Source organism: Apodemus sylvaticus, chromosome 15 (genome assembly GCF_947179515.1).
Source record: "Apodemus sylvaticus chromosome 15, mApoSyl1.1, whole genome shotgun sequence".
Classification (NCBI taxonomy): Eukaryota; Metazoa; Chordata; class Mammalia; order Rodentia; family Muridae; genus Apodemus; species Apodemus sylvaticus.
Genome location: NC_067486.1, coordinates 40807453 through 40831337, shown reverse-complemented (window position 1 = coordinate 40831337; position 23885 = coordinate 40807453). Strand labels below are relative to the sequence as shown.

Sequence of the window (23885 nt, the reverse complement as noted above, 5' to 3'; positions counted from 1 at the left end):
GGAACATTTCTTTAGGTGCTTTCCAGCCATTTGATATTCCTCAGGTGAAAATTCTTTGTTTAGCTTTGTACCCACCTCCCCCTTTTTTTTAAGAGAGGAATATTTGACTCTCTGTAGTCTACCTTCTTGAGTTCTTTGTATATCTTGGAAATAAGCCCTCTGTTGGATGTAGTGTTGGTAAAGATCTTTTCCCAATTTGTCGGTTGCCATTTTGCCCTTTTGACAATGTCCTTTGCCTTACAGAAACTTTGTAGTTTTATGAGGTCCCATTTGTCAATTCTTGATCTTAGAGCATAAGCTATTGGTGTTCTGTTGAGGAAAATTTCCCCTGTGCCCATGGCCTCAAGGGTCTTCCACAGTTTCTTTTCTATTAGTTTCAGTGTGTCTGGTTTTATGTGGAGGTTCTTTTTTTTTTTTTTTTTTTTTTTTTTTTTTTTTTTTTTTTTTTTTTTTTGGTTGTTACTGAAAACCTTTATTAATTAGAAAGTATCACCAGAGATGCTATGCACCATGGAGAGGCAGAATTCAACATTCAGCTACAGTCTCTTTTTTAAAGAGAATAGAATAATATTTTGTCTTTAAGTTTCTCCAGTAGTTTATGTTAAACTCTTTTAACATCAAATTGATTTTTTAATATTGATTTTTTTTAAACAACCAAGAAAGAAATCTGGTTCACAGTCTGAATTATGCTAAAATAAAGAAGTAATTTAAGCACATTGTTTTTTGTTTGTTTGTTTGTTTTTAACAAAGCCTGATCAGTGTCTGGTTTAACTTTTTTTTTTTGACCCTACAAAGTATTCATTTTTTATTAAGTATTTTCTTAATTTACATTTCTTTTTTTAAATTTTTTTATTCGATATAATTTATTTACATTTCAAATGATTTCAGTGTACCAGCAGTGAAGGCGTGTTCCTCTTTCTCCACACCCTCTCCTGGTTTTGTTGATTTTTTGTATGGTTCTCTTTGTTTCTACTTGATTGATTTCGGCCCTGAGTTTGATGATTTCCTGCCTTCTACTCCTCCTGGGTGAAATAGCTTCTTTTTGTTCTAGGGCTTTCAGGTGTGTCATTAAGCTGGTAATGTATGCTCTCTCCATTTTCTTTTTGGAGGCACTCAGGGCTATGAGTTTTCCTCTTAGCACTGCTTTCATTGTGTCCCATAGATTTGGGTATGTTGTGTTTTCATTTTCATTGTGTTCTAAAAAGTCTTTAATTTCTTTCTTTATTTCTTCCTTGACCAAGGTATCATTGAGTAGAGTATTGTTCAATTTCCACGTGTATGTGGGTTTTCTGTTGTTTCTGTTGCTATTGAAGACCACTTTTACTCCATAGTGATCAGATAGGAGGCATGGGATTAGTTCGATCTTCTTATATTTGTTGAGGTCTGTCTTGTGACCAATTATATGGTCGATTTTGGAGAAGGTACCATGAGGTGCTGAAAAAAAGGTATATTCTTTTGTTTTATGATAGAATGTTCTATATATATCTGTGAAATCTAATTTCTCCAAAGCTTCAATTAGTTTCATTGTGTCCTTGTTTAGTTTCTGTTTTCCTGATCGGTCCATTGAGGAAAGTGCAGTGTTGAAGTCACCCACAATTATTGTGTTAGGTGCAATGTGTGCTTTGAGTTTTAATAAAATTTCTTTTATGAAAGAGGGTGCCCTTCCATTTGGAGCATAGATGTTCAGGATTGAGAGTTCTTCTTGTTGTATTTTTCCTTTGACCAGAAAGAAGTGTCCCTCAGAGTCTCTTTTGATGACTTGGGTTGAAAGTCAATTTTATCTGATATTAAAATGGCTACTCCAGCTTGTTTCCTGAGACCATTTGCTTGTAAAATTGTCTTCCAGCCTTTTACTCTAAGGTAGTGTTTGTCTTTGACCCTGAGGTGTGTTTCCTGTAAGCAGCAAAATGTAGGGTCCTGTTTACGTATCCAGTCAGTTAGTCTGTGTCTTTTTATTGGGGCATTAAGTCCATTGATGTTAAGAGATATTAAGGAATAGTGATTGTTACTTCCTGTCATTTTTGACGTTATTTTTTAAATTTGATTGCTTAACTTCTTTTGGGTTTGATGAAAGGTTACTATCTTGCTTTTTCCAGGGTGAAGTTTCCCTCCTTGTATTGGTGTTGTCCTCCTATTATCCTTTTTAGGGCTGGGCTTGTGGATAGATATTGGGTAAACTTGGTTTTGTCGTGAAATATCTTAGTTTCTCCATCTATGGTGATTGAGAGTTTTGCTGGATATAGTAGTTTTGGTTGGCATTTGTGTTCTCTTAGAGTCTGCATGAGATCTGCCCAGGACCTTCTAGCCTTCATAGTCTCAGGTGAAAAGTCTGCTGTGATTCTGATAGGTCTTCCTTTATATGTTACTTGGCCTTTTTCTCTTACTGCCTTTAATATTCTTTCTTTGTTTAGAACATTTGGTGTTTTGATTATTATGTGACAGGAAGTATTTCTGTTCTGGTCCAGTCTGTTTGGAGTTCTGTAGGCTTCTTGTATATTCATGGCATCTCTCTCTTTAGGTTAGGGAAGTTTTCTTCCATAATTTTATTGAAGATATTTGCTGGCCCTTTAAGTTGTAAATCTTCACTCTCATCTATGCCTATAATCCTTAGGTTTGGTCTTCTCATTGTGTCCTGGATTTCCTGGATATTTTGGGTTACAAGCTTTTTGCTTTTTGCATTTTCTTTAACTGTTGAGTCCATGGTTTCTATGGAATCTTCAGCATCTGAGATTCTTTCTTCTATTTCTTGTATTCTGTTGTTGATATTTGCATCTCTGTCCCCTGATTTCTTCCCAAGGCTTTCTATCTCCAAAGTTGTCTCCCTTTGAGTTTTCTTAGTTGTTTCTACTTCTGATTTTAGATCCTGGATGGTTTTGCTTAGCTCCTTCACTTGCTTGTTTGTGCTTTCTTGTAATTCTTTAAGAGATTTTTGTGTTTCCTCTTTCATGACCTCAGCCTGTTGACCAAAGTTCTCCTGTATTTCTTTAAGTGATTTTTGCGTTTGCTCCTTGTTGGCTTTTATATTCTCTTGGATTTCTTTCAATGATTTTTGTGTTTCCCTAGTAAGGGCTTCTAACTTTTGATCCATTTTCTCCTGAATTTCTTTAAGTATGTCCTTCATGTGTTCCTGTACCAGCATCATGACCAGTGATTTTAAATCCAAATCTTGTTTTACTGGTGTGATGGGGTATCCAGGACATGCTGGTAGAGGAGAATTGGGTTCAGATGTTGCCATATTGCCTTGATTTCTGTTAGTGACATTCCTGAGTTTGCCTTTTGCCATCTAGTTCTCACTGGTGTTACTTGGTCTTGTCAGTGCTGGACTCACCAGTGCAAGCTGCCCCTTCCCCGTTGGCCTCTGGTGCACAGCTTACACCCTGCACTGCCTGTAGACAGGGTGCTGTTGTCTAGGCTGTTCAGATCCTGAAGCAGGCACCTGAAGGCTCCCACTGGGGCCCGCAGGCTTTACCGGAGCACACCAACTTCTCCCAGCTGGTCGCCCGGAAGCCCCCGCTAGCCTCTTGAGGGACCTGGAGATGTGGTGCGGCTGCACAGGCTGATCTGAAGCGGAGAGAGTTGAGCTGAGGCCTTCTGCTTGAGGCCTTGCCCCAGATTGTGTCTGTGGACCAGATGGAGCCTGTGTGCACCCCCAGGGAGCGCCGACGGTATATGCTGCTGTGACCTCCCCTGTGTTCTGCTCACTCCGCTGGGCAGCCGATTCCCCAACCGGGCTGGCGCACACAAGGTTAGCCTGGTCGCCCAGGCCCTGAGTCCAGGCAAAAGCCTGGGAGGCCAAGGTCCAAGCAAAGTTCCCCTAGGGCTATGACTGTTAATTGGGTCCGCCAGGTGACCCGGATGGCTGGCGTGCGCGTCCGCGCTTCCCGAAAGCACCGGGAGAGTCTGCTGTGCTAACAACCTCCTGGGCGGGTTGACACACAGATGGCCCACCAAGCCGCCCAGTTCTTGGGGTCAGTCCTGTGCCTTTTGGGGCCTAGACCCCCGTTTTGTTAGCCTCAGGCTATGCTTGTTAGCCGTCTCTGCCCTCCCGAGCACTCTGGGTCTTGTAGGCAAAATGGCGGCGCGTGCGCCGGCCAGGGCAAAAAAACCCTCCTGGCTGGGTTGGCACCCCGATGGCCACCCGAACAGCCCAGGGCCTGGGTGCAGGCCAGCGCCTGTTGGGCTCAGACCCCTGCGGTGTTGGCCTCGGATTATGTTTGTGTACCTCAGTCTGTCCGATCTCTGGAGTCCGAAATCAAGATGGAGGTGAGTCTCTCCTGACTGGCGGGAGGCCGCGTTCTGAAGTGGCTTCCGTGCAGCGAAAGGTGCCGCACAACCGCAGCTGCTTGCCGCCCGGCTGGTCAGCGAAGGTCAGTGGTCATGGGCGCAGGGCCTAACTGGACCCTGTGTCGCCTTGGTTCCACTGCTGATGGCCCTTCAGCTGGACCAGCCACTGCTGCACTGCTGCTGCCGCCGCCTATGTGGAGGTTCTTGATCTACTTGGACTTGAACTTAGTACAAGGAGATAAGAATGGATCGATTTGCATTCTTTTGCATGCTAACCTCCAGTTGAACCAGCACCATTTGTTGAAAAGGCTATCTTTTTTCCATTGGATGGTTGTAGCTTCTTTATCAAAGATCAAGTGACCATAATTCTGTGGGTTCATTTCCAGGTCTTCAATTCTATTCCATTGATCTACTTGGCTGTCCCTGTACCAATATCATGCAGTTTTTAACACAATTGCTCTGTAGTACTGCTTGAGGTTGGGGATACTGATTCCCCCAGAAGTTTTTTACTGTTGAGAATAGTTTTAGCTATCCTGGGTTTTTTGTTATTCCAGATGAATTTGAAAATTGCTTTTTCTAAGTCTATGAAGAATTGAGCTGGGATTTTGATGGGTATTGCATTGAATCTGTAGATTGCTTTTGGCAAGATTGCCATTTTTACTATATTAATCCTGCCAATCCAAGAGCATGGAAGATTTTTTTACCTTCTGAGATCTTCTTCGATTTCTTTCTTCAAAGACTTGAAGTTCCTGTCATACAGATCTTTCACTTGTTGGTTAGAGTCACACCAAGATACTTTATATTGTTTGTGACTATTGTGAAGGGTGACATTTCCCTAATTTCTTTCTCAGCCTGTTTATCCTTTGAGTATAGGAAGACTACTGATTTGCTTGAGTTAATTTTATATCCAGCCACTTTGCTGAAGTTGATTATCAGCTGTAGGAGTTCTCTGGTAGAGTTTTTTGGATCGCTTATGTAAACTATCATATCATCTGCGAATCATGATAGTTTGACTTCTTCCTTTCCAATTTGTAACCCTTCTACCTCCTTTTATTGTCTAATTGCTCGGGCTAGAACTTTAAGTACCATATTGAATAAATATGGAGAGAGAGGGCAGCCTTGCCTAGTCCCTGGTTTTAGTGGGATTGCTTCAAGTTTCTTTCCATTTAGTTTGATGTTGGCTACTGGTTTGCTGTATATTGCTTTTATTATGCTTAGGTATGGGCCTTGAATTCATGTTCTTTCCATGACCTTTAACATGAAAGGATGCTGAGTTTTATCAAATGCTTTTTCAGCATCTAATAAAATGACCATGTGTTTTTTCTTTGAGTTTGTTTATGTAGTGGATTACATTGATGGATATCCATATATTGAACCATCCCTGCATCCCTGGGGTGAAGCCTACTTGATCGTGGTGAATGATTGTTTTGATGTGTTCTTGGATTTGGTTGGCAAGAATTTTATTGAGGATTTTTGCATCGATATTCATAAAGGAATTTGGTCTAAGGTTCTCTTTTTTTCATTGGATCTTTGTGTGGTTTTAGTATCAGCGAAATTGTGGCTTCATAGAACAAGTTGGGTAATGTTCCTTTTGTTTCTATTTTGTGGAATAGTTTGAAGAGTATTGGCATTTGGTCTCCTTTGGATGTTTGATAGAATTCTGCACTAAAGCCATCTGGTCCTGTGCTTTGTGTGTGTGTGTGTGTGTGTGTGTGTGTGTGTGTTGGGAGACTGTCAGTGACCACTTCTATTTCTTTAGGGGTTTTGGAACCATTTAGATGGTATATCTGATCCTGATTAAATTTTGATAATTGGTATCTGTCTAGGAAATTGTCCATTTCATCCAGATTTTCCAGTTTTGTTGAGTATAAGCTTTTGTAGTAGGATATAATTCTTTGGATTTCCTCAGTTTCTGTTGTTATTTTTTCCTTTTCATTTCTGATTTTGTTAATTTGGGTATCGTGTCTGTGTCCTCTGGTTAGTCTGGCTAAAAGTTTATATATCTTGTTGATTTTCTCAAAGAACCAGCTCCTACTTTTGTTGATTCTTTGAATAGTTCTTTTTGTTTCAACTTGATTGATTTCAGCCCTGAGTTTCATGATTTCCTGCCTTCTACTCCTCTTGGGTGTATTTGTTTCTTTTTGTTTTAAAGCTTTCAGGTGTTCTGTTAAACCACTAGTGTATGCTCTCTCCAGCTTCTTTTTGTAGACACTCAGAGCTATGAATTTTCCTCTTAGCACTGCTTTCATTGTGGCCCATGAATTTGGGTATGTTGTGCCTTCATTTTCATTAAATTCTAAAAAGTCTTTGATTTCTTTCCTTACTTCTCCCTTGACAAATGTATCATTGAGTAGGGAGTTGTTCCGCTTCCATGTGTATGTGGGCTTTTTGTTGTTTTTGTTGCTATTGAAGATGACCCTTATTCCATAATGATCTGATAGGTAGGAGGCATCAAATTAGTTATATGGTCTTATATCTGTTGAGGTCTGTTTTGTGACCAATTATATGGTCAATTTTGGAGAAGGTACCATGAGGTGCTGAGAAGGTATATCCTTTTGATTTAGGATGAAATGTTCTATAGATATCTATTAAGTCCATTTGGCCCATAATTTCTGCTAGTTTTACTGTGACTCTGTTTAGTTTGTGTTTCCCTGATCTGTCCATTGAAGAGAGTGGGAATGTTTAAGTCCCCCACAAGTCTTGTGTAGGGTACAATGTATGCTTTAAGCTTTAGTAAGGGTTCCTTTAGGAAATCAGGTGCCCTTGTATTTGGGGTATAGATGTTCAAAATTGAGAGTTCTTCCTGGTAGATTTTTCCTTTCATGAGTATAAAGTGGCCTTCTGTATCTTTTTTGATGACTTTTGGTTGAAAGTCTATTTTATCTGACATTAGAATGGGTACTCCAGCCTGTTTCCTGGGACCATTTGCTTGGAGAACTGTTTTCCAGCCTTTTACTCTTAGGTAGTGTTTGTCTTTGATACTGAGATGCATTTCCTGTATGCAGCAAAATGTTGGGTCTTGTTTACTAATCCAGTCTGTTAGTCTATGCCTTTTTATTGGGGAATTGAGTCCATTGATGCTAAGAGATATTAAGGAATAGTGATTGCTGCTTCCTGCTGTTTTTGATGTAATTTTTATGTTTGTGTGGTTATTTTCTTTTGGGTTTGTTGAAAGGAGATTACTTTCTTGCTTTTTCTTTCTTTCTTTTTTTCTTTTTTTTTTGTTTTTGTTTTTTTTTTCGATATATTTTTTATTTACATTTCAAATGATTTCCCCTTTCCTAGCCCCCCCACTCCCAGAAAGTCCCGTAAGCCCCCTTCTCTCCCCCTGTCCTCCCACCCACCCCTTCCAACTTCCCCGTTCTGGTTTTGCCAAATACTGCTTCACTGAGTCTTTCCAGAACAAGGGGCCACTCTTCCTTTCTTCTTGTACCTCATTTGATGTGTAGATTATGTTTTGGGTATTCCAGGTTTCTAGGTTAATATCCACTTATTAGTGAGTGCATACCATGATTCACCTTTTGAGTCTGGTTTACCTCACTTAGTATGATGTTCTCTAGCTCCATCCATTTGCCTAAGAATTTCATGAATTCATTGTTTCTAATGGCTGAAGAGTACTCCATTGTGTATATATGCCACATTTTTTGCATCCACTCTTCTGTTGAGGGATACCTGGGTTCTTTCCAGCATCTGGCAATTATAAATAGGGCTGCTATGAACATAGTAGAGCATGTATCCTTATTACATGGTGGGGAATCCTCTGGGTATATGCCCAGGAGTGGTATAGCAGGATCTTCTGGAAGTGAGGTGCCCAGTTTTCGGAGGAACCGCCAGACTGATTTCCAGAGTGGTTGTACCAATTTGCAACCCCCACCAGCAGTGGAGGAGTGTTCCTCTTTCTCCACACCCTCTCCAACACCTGCTATCTCCTGAATTTTTAATCTTAGCCATTCTGACTGGTGTAAGGTGAAATCTCAGGGTTGTTTTGATTTGCATTTCCCTAATGAATAATGAAGTTGAGCATTTTTAAAGATGCTTCTCCGCCATCCGAAGTTCTTCAGGTGAGAATTCTTTGTTTAACTCTGTACCCCATTTTTTAATAGGGTTGTTTGGTTTTCTGGAGTCTAACTTCTTGAGTTCTTTATATATATTGGATATTAGCCCTCTATCTGATGTAGGATTGGTGAAGATCTTTTCCCAATTTGTTGGTTGCCGATTTGTCCTCTTGATGGTGTCCTTTGCCTTACAGAAACTTTGTAATTTTATGAGGCCCCATTTGTCAATTCTTGATCTTAGAGCATATGCTATTGGTGTTCTGTTCAGAAACTTTCTCCCTGTACCGATGTCTTCAAGGGTCTTCCCCAGTTTCTTTTCTATTAGCTTCAGAGTGTCTGGCTTTATGTGGAGGTCCTTGATCCATTTGGATTTGAGCTTAGTACAAGGAAACAAGGATGGATCAATTTGCATTCTTCTGCATGCTGACCTCCAGTTGAACCAGCATCATTTGTTGAAAAAGCTATCTTTTTTCCATTGGAAGTTTTTAGCCTCTTTGTCGAGGATCAAGTGGCCATAGGTGTGTGGGTTCATTTCTGGATCTTCAATCCTGTTCCATTGATCCTCCTGCCTGTCACTGTACTAATACCAAGAAGTTTTTTTTAACACTATTGCTCTGTAGTATTGCTTGAGGTCAGGGATACTGATTCCTCCAGACTTTCTTTTGTTGCTGAGAATAGTTTTAGCTATCCTGGGTTTTTTGTTATTCCAGATGAATTTGATAATTGCTCTTTCTAACTCTGTGAAGAATTGAGTTGGGATTTTGATGGGTATTGCATTGAATCTGTAGATTACTTTTGGCAAAATGGCCATTTTAACTATATTGATTCTACCAATCCATGAGCATGGGAGGTTTTCCCATTTTTTGAGGTCTTCTTCCATTTCCTTCTTCAGAGTCTTGAAGTTCTTGTCATACAGATCTTTCACATGTTTGGTAAGAATCACCCCAAGATATTTTATATTGTTTGTGGCTATTGTGAAGGGGGTCATTTCCCTAATTTCTTTCTCAGCCTGCTTATCCTTTGAGTATAGGAAGGCCACTGATTTGCTTGAGTTGATTTTATAACCTGCCACTTTGCTGAAGTTATTTATCAGCTGTAGGAGCTCTCTAGTGGAGTTTTTTTTGGGTCACTTAGGTAGACTATCATGTCATCTGCAAATAATGATAGTTTGACTTCTTCCTTTCCAATTTGTATCCCTTTGACCTCCTTATGTTGTCGAATTGCCTGAGCTAGTACCTCAAGTACAATATTGAAAAGATAAGGAGAAAGGGGGCAGCCCTGTCTAGTCCCTGATTTTAGTGGGATTGCTTCAAGTTTCTCTCCATTTAGTTTGATGCTGGCTACTGGTTTGCTGTATATTGCTTTTACTATGTTTAGGTATGGGCCTTGAATTCCTGTTCTTTCCAAGACTTTAAGCATGAAAGGATGCTGAATTTTGTCAAATGCTTTTTCAGCATCCAATGAAATGACCATGTGGTTTTTTTCTTTGAATTTGTTTATGTAGTGGATTGCATTGATGGATTTCCGTATATTGAACCAACCCTGCATTCCCGGGATAAAGCCTACTTGATCATGGTGGATGATCATTTTGATGTGTTCTTGGATTCAGTTGGCAAGAATTTTATTGAGTATTTTTGCATCAATGTTCATAAGGGAAATTGGTCTGAAGTTCTCTTTCTTTGTTGGATCTTTGTGTGGCTTTGGTATCAGCGTAATTGTGGCTTCATAGAAGGAATTGGGTAGTGTTCCTTCTGTTTCTATTTTGTGGAATAATTTGAAGAGTATTGGTGTTAACTCTTCTTTGAAGGTCTGATAGAATTCTGCACTGAAACCATCTGGTCCTGTGCTTTTTTTGGTTGAAAGACTTTCTATGACTCCTTCAATTTCTTTAGGCATTATGGGACTGTTTAGATGATCTATTTGGTCCTGATTTAATTTTGGTATTTGGTATCTGTCAAGGAAATTGTCCATTTCCTCCAGATTCTCCAGTTGTGTTGAGTACAGGCTCTTGTAGTAGGATCTGATGATTTTTTGGATTTCCTCAGTTTCCGTTGTTATATCTCCCCTTTCAGTTCTAAGTTTGTTTATTTGGATACTTTCTCTGTGCCCTTTGGTCAGTCTGGCTAAGGGTTTATCTATGTTGTTGATTTTCTCAAAGAACCAGCTCCTGATTTTGTTGATTCTTTGTATGGTTCTCTTTGTTTCTACTTGATTGATTTCAGCCCTGAGTTTGATGATTTCCTGCCTTCTACTCCTCCTGGGTGAAATAGCTTCTTTTTGTTCCAGGGCTTTCAGGTGTGTCATTAAGCTGGTAATGTATGCTCTCTCCATTTTCTTTTTGGAGGCACTCAGGGCTATGAGTTTTCCTCTTAGCACTGCTTTCATTGTGTCCCATAGATTTGGGTATGTTGTGTCTTCATTTTCATTGTGTTCTAAAAAGTCTTTAATTTCTTTCTTTATTTCTTCCTTGACCAAGGTATCATTGAGTAGAATATTGTTCAATTTCCACGTGTCTGTGGGTTTTCTGTTGTTTTTGTTGCTATTGAAGACCACTTTTACTCCATAGTGATCTGATAGGAGGCATGGGATTAGTTCGATCTTCTTATATTTGTTGAGGTCTGTCTTGTGACCAATTATATGGTCGATTTTGGAGAAGGTACCATGAGGTGCTGAGAAAAAGGTATATTCTTTTGCTTTAGGATAGAATGTTCTACATATATCTGTTAAATCTAATTGGTCCAAAGCTTCAATTAGTTTCATTATGTCCCTGTTTAGTTTCTGTTTTCCTGATCGGTCCATTGAGGAAAGTACAGTGTTGAAGTCACCCACAATTATTGTGTTAGGTGCAATGTGTGCTTTGAGCTTTAATAAAATTTCTTTTACGAAAGAGGGTACCCTTGCATTTGGAGCATAGATTTTCAGGATTGAGAGTTCTTCTTGTATTTTTCCTTTGACCAGCAAGAAGTGTCCCTCAGAGTCTCTTTTGATGACTTTGGGTTGAAAGTCAATTTTATCTGATATTAAAATGGCTATTCCAGCTTGTTTCCTGAGACCATTTGCTTGTAAAATTGTCTTCCAGCCTTTTACTCTAAGGTAGTGTTTGTCTTTGACCTTAGGTGTGTTTCCTGTAAGCAGCAAAATGTAGGGTCCTGTTTATGTATCCAGTCAGTTAGTCTATGTCTTTTTATTGGGGCATTGAGTCCATTGATGTTAAGAGATATTAAGGAATAGTGATTGTTACTTTTTGTCATTTTTGACGTTATTCTTTAAATTTGATTGGTTAACTTCTTTTGGGTTTGATGAAAGGTTACTCTCTTGCTTTTTCCAGGGTAAAGTTTCCCTCCTTGTATTGGTGTTTTCCTCCTATTATCCTTTGTAGGGCTGGGTTTGTGGATAGATATTGGGTAAACTTGGTTTTGTCATGGAATATCTTAGTTTCTCCATCTATGGTGATTGAGAGTTTTGCTGGATATAGTAGTTTTGGCTGGCATTTGTGTTCTCTTAGAGTCTGCATGAGATCTGCCCAGGATCTTCTAGCCTTCATAGTCTCAGGTGAAAAGTCTGCTGTGATTCTGATAGGTCTTCCTTTATATGTTACTTGGCCTTTTTTCCCTTACTGCCTTTAATATTCTTTCTTTGTTTAGAACATTTGGTGTTTTGATTATTATGTGACGGGAAGTATTTCTGTTCTGGTCCAGTCTGTTTGGAGTTCTGTAGGCTTCTTGTATATTCATGGGCATCTCTCTCTTTAGGTTAGGGAAGTTTTCTTCCATAATTTTATTGAAGATATTTGCTGGCCCTTTAAGTTGTAAATCTTCACTCTCATCTATGCCTATAATCCTTAGGTTTGGTCTTCTCATTGTGTCCTGGATTTCCTGGATATTTTGGGTTACAAGCTTTTTGCTTTTTGCATTTTCTTTAACTGTTGAGTCCATGGTTTCTATGGTATCTTCAGCGTCTGAGATTCTTTCTTCTATCTCTTGTATTTTGTTGTTGATATTTGCATCTATGTCCACTGATTTCTTCCCAAGGCTTTCTATCTCCAAAGTTGTCTCCCTTTGAGTTTTCTTAGTTGTTTCTACTTCTGATTTTAGATCCTGGATGGTTTTGCTTAGCTCCTTCACTTGCTTATTTGTGCTTTCCTGTAATTCTTTAAGAGATTTTTGTGTTTCTTCTTTCATGACCTCAGCCTGTTGACCAAAGTTCTCCTGTATTTCTTTAAGTGTTTTTTGTGTTCCCTCACTATTGGCTTTTGTATTCTCCTGGATTTCTTTCAATGAGTTTTGTGTTTCCCTTGCAAGGGCTTCTAAGTTTTGATCCATTTTCTCCTGAATTTCTTTAAGTATGTCCTTCATGTGTTCCTGTGCCAGCATCATGACCAGTGATTTTAAATCCAAATCTTGTTTTACTGGTGTGATGGGGTATCCAGGACATGCTGGTAAAGGAGAATTGGGTTCAGATGTTGCCATATTGCCTTGATTTCTGTTAGTGACGTTCCTGCGTCTGCCTTTTGCCATCTAGTTCTCACTGGTGTTAGTTGGTGTTGCCAATGCTGGACTCACCAGTGCAAGCTGCCCCTTCCCAGGTGGCCTCTGGTGCACAGCTTACCTCCTGCACTGTCTCTTTCAGGACCTGGAGATGTGTTGCCGCTCAGGCTGATCTGGATCCGGAAGCAGAGAGGTCTGAGGGCTACTGCCAGAGGCCTCAGGACTGAAGCCTAAGCTCTGTGCCACAGGAATGAGCTGTGCTGTGAGCTCCCAGACTGCCTCTGGGTGCACACCAGGTCTCCTGCACTTCCTGGAGACTGAGTGCTGTGGCCCAGGCTGTTCAGATCCCAAAGCAGGTGCCTGAAGGCTCCTTCTGGGGCCCGCTGGATTCACCGGAGCACACCGACTTCTCCCGCTGGCTGCCCGGAAGCCCTTCTTGCTTTTTCTTGTATGTAGTTTTCCACCCTTTGTTGGTGTTTTCCATTCATTATCCTTTGTAGGGCTGGATTTGTGGAAAGATACTGTGTAAATTTGTTTTTGTCATGAAACACCTTGGCTTCTACATTTATGGTAATTGAGAGATTTGCTGGGTATAGCAGTTTGGGTTTGCATTGTGTTCCCTTAGGGTCTGCATAATGTCTGCCCAGGCTCTTCTGGCTTTCATAGTCTCTGGTGAGAAATCTGGTGTAATTCTGATAGGTCTACCTTTATATGTTACTTGACCTTTTCCCCATACTGCTTTTAATATTGTTTCTTTGTTTAGTACATTTGATGTGTTAATTATTATGTGATGGGATGAATTTCTTTGAAATCTATTTGGAGTTCTGTAGGCTTCTTGTATGTTCATGGGCATCTCTTTCTTTAGGTTAGGGAAGTTTTCTTCTATAATTTTGTTGAAGACATTTACTGGCCCTTTAAGTTGGAAATCTTCACTCTCTTCTATGCCTATAACCCTTAGGTTTGGTGTGCTCATTTTGTCCTGGATTTCCTGGATATTTTGGGTCAGGAGCTTTTTGCATTTTTCATTTTCTTTGACTATTGTATCAACGCTTTCTATGGTATCTTCTGCATCTGAGATTCTCTCTTCCATCTCTTGTAATCTGTTGTTGATGCTTGGATCCATGCCTCCTGACTTCTTTCCTAGGTTTTCTATGTCCTGAGTTGTCTCCTTTTGTGAATTCGTTATTGTTTCTACCTCCTTCTTTAGATCCTGGATGGCTTTGTTTAATTTCTTCATCTGTTTTGTTGTGTTTTCCCTTAGTTCTTCAAGGGCTTCTCACTGTCTACTTGTGTTCTCTTGAATTTCTTTAAGGGAGTTATTTATGTCCTTTTTGAAGCCCTCCATGATACCCTCCATCAGCATCATGACCTGTGATTTTAAATCCAAATCTTGCTTTCCTGGTGTGTTGGGGTATCCAGGACTTGCTGTGTGGGAGAATTGGGTTCGCATGGTGCCTTATTGCCTTGATTTCTCCTAGCAACATTCCCATGTTTGCCTTTTGCCATCTGGTTATCTCTGGTGTTAGTTGGGCCTGCTGTCACTGCCTGGAGCTTGCCCCTTCTGTGTGTGTGTGCCTGTAGGCTTATCTCAGCAACCCTGGTGAACTGCTTTCTCCTGGTTCTCCTGGTACAGAGTTCCTGGGTGAGGTGGAATCCTGTTGTGGTATGTCCCAAGTGATCCTCTACTCTGGTGAAACCTGCCTACCAATCTGTTGCACAGTCACAGAAGCAAAGATGTCAGCCAAGACCCAATCTCTTGTAGTTGTATTTGGGTATGTAGCTCTGTGGCCCAGATCAGCTCTGGATGCAGGGTGTGCTAGCTGTTTTCTCCTCACTAGCTGCTGGGTGTATAGCTGGCTTCCTGCACTGCTTGGAGATGGTATGCTGTGGCCGAGGGTGTTCCTGATCCAGAGACAGAGACCACAAAGCTCGTGCCAGAGGCCTCCACACTGGACCCTCCGCTCTGCAGGGCCGGACTCAACCTGTTCAGGCTGCCTCTTCCTAGCTGGCTGCTGGGTATAGCTGGCTTCCTGCACTGCTTGGAGATGGACCCTAAACTTTTCATTTGCAGATTTCCCTTAAATTGTTTTTTTTTTTCTGGGTTCCTGCTAGGTGTGACCACTGGGAGTTCTGGGTAAAATGTGTTTCTAGTTATTAGGTGCTTAGGAATGGAGATGTGCTAGATTGGGGTGGAGGTGGGAGATTGAGAGCATCATTGGGAGGGAAGAAAGCATAGTGTTCCACAAAGATCTATCTAGTCCTCTGGGAATGGAGCCAGAGATTAAATAGAGGATGCAAGAGATTGTCTACTACAGAGCTGGTGTTGAGATGGGGGTGAGGGGGTGGAGGTGGGGGAGGATGTGGGGGGATTACATATAGGGAGAGGAGAGAGTAAAGAATTGGTGTTTACTTACCCACTTCCCTAATCAACTTACTTCTCTGTCAGGCTTGGATGGCTGGAGTGGCCTTTGGGTTCCCAGGGAATCCATTCCTCTAGTTTTCATTTTTGACATTCTCCATAGTAATTTCTTAAATGGCTATATTAATTTACATTCTTGTCAATGTAAAACATTCTCTTCCGTACATTCTTTCCAGTTTACTTTTTCCTTTCTTTTGATGATCACCATTCTCAGTGGTGTTACATCTTAAGTCCTTTCTGTCTTTCCCCCCTTCCCTGATTGATGTGTGTTGAGGCAAAGCATCTTTAATACATTTCCTGGACACTCACATACTTCCCTTGGAACTATCCTTGTTCAGTTCCATTGCCAGGCGTGTCACAAGGCATTTCTTTTCTCACTATTGAGTTGCCTGTGTTCCTCTTCACTCTTAACTAGAATTTAATTTCCATAATTTTCTTTTAATTTAATGCATTTTTAGTAACCTTTGTCATCCATGGTCTTGGTGTTATAAGAAAATCATTGATTGAAGTAATGTCATTGTGTTTTCTCTTTCTCTGCCAGGTTTTAGGACTTATAGCTAATGGGATAACACATTTGTGCTTGTATTTTATACATGGTATGAGATGATGATCAATTAAACTGAATTCATATGGATATTAAATGGTTCTTATGTTATTTGCTGAAAGACTAATCTATCCTTATTGTATGTTCTTGGCATCTTTATCCAACTATAAATTGCTCACTGGTGCATGGGTTTATTTATGGATACTGTTCCATGCTTTTTGTATTTTGTGTATTTTTTTATGCTGGCATATTCTATTTTGATCACCATAGCTTTGTTATAGATTATGGAAATAAGTAGGACACACATTTTCAGATAGACATTGGATAAATCATAAATTGATATGTTTAATTTCAAATGACCAAGGAAATCCTGAAATACATGAATATAATTGGAATATACTACATTAGTTTTCCTAGAGCTTTAGAGACACGATGATTTTTTTTTTTTATTTATGAGTTTAGGGTATTAGAAATGTTCTTGTTTGTTTTCCCACTATATTTCAGCCTCTGGTGACTGGCTGTAGTGACAGTTATACTGTGACAACTGGCTGTAGTGACAGTTATACTGTGACAACTGTTTCTGTGCAATTAGCTGTGACCTCAAAGCATCAAGAGAGCAGGTGGAAGGATGAACTTTGTGTTACCCGATATGTGTCATCTATGATAGTGTTAGTAACAAAATTACTGGCAGTTTTTCTGTTAACAAGATTGACTGATATGTTTAATCGCTTACACATTCCACATCGCAAGATCTCAACAAATGCGTGTTGGGATAATTGGAAAGTGGTTATTTCACAATGACACATTACTATCATTAGATTCTACTTCTAGTCTACAATTTTCTATTTTTACTAAAAATGATTTTAGAAGATAATCCCTATTCACATTTCATTATCCCATTACTTTCTTAGTATGTGCTTAAAATAACCACAAAGTACTATTTCAACTGTTAGGCCCCCTCCTCATCTCTCATGAAGTGTTTGAGAAAATGTTGGCTTAATTACTTGACAACAAAGCTTCTCAAATTCTGTATAAGGTTTACTTGTGTAGAATGTTATTTTATTGAAACTATGTATATATAGATGAGGATAAAAAGCATTTTATGACCAGCATCTTTTAAAATTAACATTCTGAATTAGCCATTTATTCTGAAAACAACTTTAGTATACATGTATAATATTCATTTCTGTGGCATGTATCCATTTCTATACATTTTCAGCATAATAGTACTCATCAAATGCTCTTAGAAGAGTTCTTCAAAATTCACTTGCCACAATTTTGTTGCTCTTGCTTTTAAGTACCTTAATCTGGTGACATTTCACAGGTTCTAATGTTTCTTAGCTTAGCCAAGTGTTCATGTTCTAAGCTTTTGAAATGAATTGATTATAAATGCTTACATGATGGTAGTTTATATTTTAGCTGCAAGTGTTCTTGTTGTCATTTGGATGTTTACCATCCCAAACATTGACAAAGGCCATTGATCCTGGCTGAAGACTATTTAGATATTTGAATCTCAAAATTTTCTTTTATTTTTTGCTGTTGTCCCTTAAGATACATTCCAATTTAGGCTGACTTATATTTGTATATTTATGCACATTGCTGCCTAAGAAAGCATTATGAACATTAACATTTATGCATAAAATTTACAAGCATTTCCCCTGTGTAACTTCATGTCAAGTTTCTGGTAAATTGAGATTTATACACTATAGCAGATGCTTGTTTTGAATTTCTTGAGATTATTTGTTTTTGTGCAGAATTTTCTTCAAGGAATTCTTTACTTCTTTATTTCTCAAGCTGTAAATAAATGGGTTTAGTAAGGGAACCACTATTGTAAACAAAATAGCAGCTGGCATGTCCTTATCACCTTCTTCTAGCAAATTTGGTCTAATGTATATGAAGAAAAGAGATCTGTAGAATAGTGAAACAGACAGAAAGTGGGACGCACAGGTGGAGAAGGCTTTGACCCTTCCCTCTTTAGATTTCATTTGGAAAATTGTCAAAACAATGTAAAGGTAAGATATGAGGACACTACCTATAGTGAAGACTTGGATTGGGGCTGAAAACACTAACAATACAAGCTCATTGACATAGGGATCAACACAAGAGAGTCTGTACAAAGGTAGTATATCACAATAAAAGTGGTTGATTTGATTAGACCCACAGAATGCTAGTCTAAATAATAGCCCCACATGAACCATAGAATGCAGGTTTCCAGCTATGTAGGCTCCCATGATCATCTGAAGGCAGAGCTTCTTGGACATCATGCTGTGGTACTGCAGTGGATTGCATATGGCCACATAGCGGTCATAGGCCATCGCTGCCAGAAGAAAGCAGTCTGCAGTTTCAATAGTGGACAGAAAATAAAACTGTGCCATACATTCATACAGAGAGATTATTCTGTCCTCAGAGAAAAAGTTCTCCAACATTTTAGGGGTAATAGCACAGGCACAGCAAGAATCTATGAGAGCCAGGTTGCCCAGAAAGATGTACATTGGGCTGTGAAGAGAACGATCTTTACAAATCAGAATCACCAGACCCACATTCCCTACCATGGTAATCAGATAGATGAGTAAGAATATGGCAAACAGAAGGGCCTTCATTTCAGGATGCTGTGTAAATCCTGTGAGGATAAACTCATGTTTCATGGTGTGATTTTCTTCAAGCATTACTGATTTTCTGAAAAAAAAAGAGTTGGGAAATAAAGTACTACTTTATTGTGTGCCTCAAACATCTTTTAGCTCTTTTTGGTTCAAAGGAAGTAATGCATCTTGGATAACACCTTTGAAAATCAGCTGGACTCATGGTGTAAACCCATGTCATAGCTTAATTATTATTTCTTTGCAGGACTGGAGATTGAGCCCTTTGTGTTGTATGTGCTAGGCAAGTTGCTTCATCACCAGAGTACATTCCTTGCCCAAGTTATTCCTTTAACCCCTGTATATTATATACTATTCTATCAGATTTACAAGAAAATCTTTATATTGGTTTCATATAGATTTTATTTATTTATTTATGTATTTATTTATAAATAGATAGGACAAAATGTATTTCAGGAAATTACAATTTTATATAGTATAACTAATATTATTGTTTCAAACCAATTCAATGGTGTATTTATAATAGCTAAGGATATTGCTTAGAAGATTATCATTGTTACAATATCGATAGCAGTACTGTTGACAGTATCCAAAAAGTGGCAAGAATTCAGATGTGTATGGATAGATGAATGGATAGAATATGTGTATAAATAAAATAGAATATTAGTCATTCCTTTAAAGGAATAGGAATATTGACATTACAACATAGGCAAAATTTGATAAATGAAGGAAAGCAGACACAATGGACACATTCCATAATTTTATTCATGTGATGTACCTACAGTAGACAAATCCAGAGGGAGAACGGTGACTTTTGAGGGAAGTGGGAACAGAACTATCTTGTTTAGTGAGCATTATTTTTTTTTGTTTGAGAAGATGGAATACTGCAGATGAGTAGTAGTCACAGCTGCATGAAATTAATGCACCTAACACTGTGAACCCAGTGCTACACAGGTGCAGTGATCCATTGTATATAATGTACGTCAAAACTATTAGTAGTTACATGTGCTCAGGAATTTCTCTTTCATAACTTTTTCTATTTATCCTGTTATTGAAGGTTACACTAAAAATAAAATGCTGCAGGGAACAGGCTATCTGCAAAGTATTTTCTTCTGAGGATTGGTATGCACAGTCATATAGGTGACACAGAGATAAAATCTGGAGATAGATTAAGACACAGAGTAGTAGCAATAGACAGAAAGATAACACACAGAGAGACAGACAAGCACACACACACACACACAGAGTTGAGAGAGGGCATTAAGACACAAAGAGTAGCAAGAGACAGAAAGATAACACACAGAGAGACAAGCAGACACACACACAGAGGTGAGAGAATGCATTAAGACACTAAGAGTAGCCAGAGACAGAAAGACAGATACAGAAAGACAGACACAGAGAGAGGCGAAAGGGAGGAGTAGGGAATAAGGACTGTTTTTAGGACTTCCTGCTTATTTGGAATATCACTTATGCTTGCAGTGTAAAACAACTCAACTTTTATGTGTATAAATAAGTCTAATAATTTGCTCAATGTTTCTACAAAATACATTTTGTCCCAGATCAATGAGTTTCTCCAACTTCCAAATTGATACAAATAAAATTTACATTGGCTCTTGTCTAAGAATCATAAGATAAGCTAGAAAGCTCTCTCAAGTTTACTGAGAATTAAGAAAAGTCCGATATAAAATTAGTTATCTTTCATACAAATTTTCTAATACATATAGGGAATGCCTCAAACAGAAAAATTAAGTGCCATGCAGAAAGTCAGAAGTACCATGGTCTTATTATTTTAAAATAATCTCAAAACATTACAAATGTACTCTCATAGTAGTATAATATAGATCTTTATTTTGTTAAACGTGGCCTTCTCTTGAATTTAGAAATGGATGGTGATCAGTTACCTAGTATTTAGACAAAAGATGTCTGGTAAAGATAATTTTAAAACTTAAAATTGAGCAATTCTAATAGCAAGAAAAGACAAAGATTGTTTCAGGGAGGTAATATTTCTAGAAAAGTACATTTAAAATTCTTTCTCACCTGGTTTCTCTGATGATAATAGTATAGATGCTGACCATTTAATAGCCTGATGTTGCTTAAGGATAAATAAATTTCTGTTCACTTGGCTGTTTAGGAGAGTATGTGTGCACGTTATTGGTAGAGAATTATTCAAATATTTAAAGTAATTCTAAAGAGGTTTACTTGGCATGGACATCAGAGCACAGCCTGAGAAATCCAATTTACTAAACTTTGTATGCTATCTAAATTGGAGTAATTACTGCGATCCTTTGGGACATAGCAGATAAGACACACTCTTTCTTTGAAGCCAATTTAAAAATGTTAGAAAGGAAATGAGCTTATGCTAGCTACTATTTTGATTTAGAAATAGCAAGTGAGTAAGAAAAAATGCCCAGTTAGCGAAAAATTTCCCAGTGAAAGTTTTAACTGAATTAGGTTTGTTACTTCTGAGTGGAGAATGTCTAGTGTAAACAGGTTGGACCTTTCTTAACACTTTTTAAGTGTCAAAATGCAATTTCAGAATCTTCTTTGAAGTTATATCTTTAGTACATTTTCTTACTAACTAAAATAATTGCAAATTTGGATTCAAATCAGAAGTATCTTGAAAACCTTTTCCCTCCAAATCTGGCTTTTTCTCCTCAGCATTTAGTGATGATCCCTTAGTGATCAACAATCTCAATTTTTCACCTTTCTGTTGTTGTTAATTACCATAGTAGTGAACTGGTAACTATTATTAGCAATTCCCTGAATAGTCATGTTTAAGTATAAAAGTATATTTTGGCTTATAGTTGGGAGGTTTCAGTTCATGGCTAGTTGGCAATTTTGATTCAGGTCTGTATTGAGGCAGCACATCACACAAGCAGTGTATAATAGAACATTGTGAGCATTGTGCAAATGAGAATAGTGGATGTTTGAAGCTTTTGTGCCACTACCATTTGCTTTTATTATTATATCTTGATAATATAGCTTGAAATCTAGTAAGGCAATACCTCCAGAAGTGTTACAGTTGCTTAGAGTTGTTTGGTTATCTGGGGTCTTTTGTGTTTCCATATGAAGTGTAGAAGTTTTCTCTACAAAGAATGCCAGAGGGATTTTAATTGGTAATTTCTAATTTGTAAATTAATTTTAATTTGTAAATTACCTTTGGTAGCATGACCATTTCACAATATTAGTTCCACCAAACCATAAACATGGGAGGTCTCTCCATCTTCTAGTGGCTTCTTCAGTATCTCCATATATTTTTTCTTTTTTATATTTATTTTCTATATTCTTTGTTTACATTCTAAAAGCTTTCCCCTTTCCCAGTCCCCCCCTCCATATGTCCCATAAGTCCTCTTCTCTCCATCCATTCTCCTATCTTTCCCCCTTCCTTTTCTCTGTCCTGGTACTTCCCTACAATGCTGGATCAAGTCTTTCCAGGATTAGGGCCCTCTTCTTCCTTGTTCATGGGAATCATTTGATATGATAATTGTATCTTCAGTATTCAGAGCTTCAGGGCTAATTAATATCCACTTATCAATGATTGCATTCCATGTGTATTCTTTTGTGATTGCGTTACCTTGCTCAGGATGATATTTTCTAGTTCTAACCATTGCCTAAACAATTCATCCTCACTTCCAGAAAATCCTGCTATACCACTCCTGGGCATATACCCAGAGGATTCCCCACCATGTAATAAGGATACACGCTCTACTATGTTCATAGCAGCCCTATTTATAATTGCCAGATGCTGGAAAGAACCCAGGTATCCCTCAACAGAAGAGTGGATGCAAAAAATGTGGTACATCTACACAATGGAGTACTATTCAGCCATTAGAAACAATGAATTCATGAAATTCTTAGGCAAATGGATGGAGCTAGAGAACATCATACTAAGTGAGGTAACCCAGACTCAAAAGGTGAATCATGGTACTCACTCACTAATAAGTGGATATTAACCTAGAAACCTGGAATACCCAAAACATAATCTATACATCAAATGAGGTACAAGAAGAAAGGAAGAGTGGCCCCTTGTTCTGGAAAGACTCAGTGAAGCAGTATTCGGCAAAACCAGAACGGGGAAGCGGGAAAGGGTGGCTGGGAGGATAGGGGGAGAGAAGGGGGCTTACGGGACTTTCTGGGAGTGGGGGGGCTAGGAAAGGGGAAATCATTTGAAATGTAAATAAAAAATATATCGAATAAAAAAAAAGAAAAAAAAAGAAATTGTAACTTGAAAAAAAATTCATGAATTCATTGTTTTAATTGCTGAATAGCACTCCATTGTGTATATATACCACATTTTCTGTATCCATTCCTCCATTGAGGGATATCTGGGTTCTTTCCAGCTTCTGGCTATTATAAATAAGGCTGCTACGAACATAGTAGAACATGTGTCCTTATTGCATGCTGGGGAATCCTCTGGGTATATACCCAGGAGAGATATAGTAGGGTCCTCCGGAAGTGTCATGTCCAGTTTTCTTAGGAACCGCCAGACTGATTTCCAGAGTTGTTGTACCATCTTACAATCCCACCAGCAGTGTGTCACGTCCACCCTCACCAGCAAAGAGGACACAACACCAGGGAGTTTCTTCCTTTTTATGGTTTATTCGGGAAACCTTGAATTAAGCTTATTTCTTCTTTTGGCGGCCCCGGGCTCTCTCTCAGCCTGACCTTATATAGCCTACTCAGCCCCGTCTGCCAAGGGAGATAGCCAGCCGTTTCCTCATTGGTGAACTAAGTGAGTTCTTTATTAGCATGTAAGTGTGATAAGGAATACAGCACACTGCGCATGTACTAAAGTAATTTACTACCAGGGAGCTGCATGTGGCCAGAGCCATCTTGTAATAGAGATGAACAAAAGGTGGCTTACTACAGCAGTGGAGGAGTGTTCCTCTTTCTCCACATCCTTGCCAACACCTGCTGTCTCCTGAGTTTTTAACCTTAGCCATTCTGACTGGTGTGAAGTGAAATCTCAGGGTTGTTTTGATTTGCATTTCCCTAATGGCTAATGATGTTGAGCATTTCTTAAGGTGCTTCTTGGCCATCCAAATTTCTTCAGGCGAAATTTCTTTGTTTAGGTCTGTACGCCATTTTTTAATGTATTTTTTTATTCGATATATTTTTATTTACATTTCAAATGATTTCCCATTTTCTGTCGCCCCTACTCCCTGAAAGTCACATAAGCTCCCTTCCCTCCCCCTGTTCTCCCACCCACCCCTTCCCACTTTCCTGTTCTGGTTTTGCCTTATACTGCTACACTGAGTCTTTCCAGAACCAGGGGCCACTCCTCTGATCTTCTTGTACCTAATTTGATGTGTGGATTATGTTTTGGGTATTCCAGTTTTCCAGGCTAATATCCACTTATTAGTGAGTGCATACCATGATTGATCTTTTGAGACTGGGTTACCTCACTTAGTATGATGTTCTCCAGCTCCATCCATTTGCCTAAGAATTTCATGAATTAATTGTTTCTAATGGCTGAATAGTACTCCATTGTGTATATAT

General features: G+C 38.9%; 1 protein-coding gene across 1 annotated transcript; it reads right to left on the bottom strand.

The window, feature by feature from the left end:
- Positions 1 to 17525: 17525 nt before the first annotated feature.
- Positions 17526 to 18455, bottom strand: LOC127665532 (olfactory receptor 5K1-like). Its single transcript, XM_052157942.1, has one exon. The coding sequence runs from the start codon at positions 18453 to 18455 to the stop codon at positions 17526 to 17528; it is 930 nt and encodes a 309-aa protein (XP_052013902.1).
- Positions 18456 to 23885: the final 5430 nt, after the last annotated feature.

Bases quoted from the DNA above. Each gene is read 5' to 3' on its own strand.
- LOC127665532 (XM_052157942.1), bottom strand. From the start codon at position 18,455: ATGCTTGAAGAAAATCACACCATGAAACATGAGTTTATCCTCACAGGA.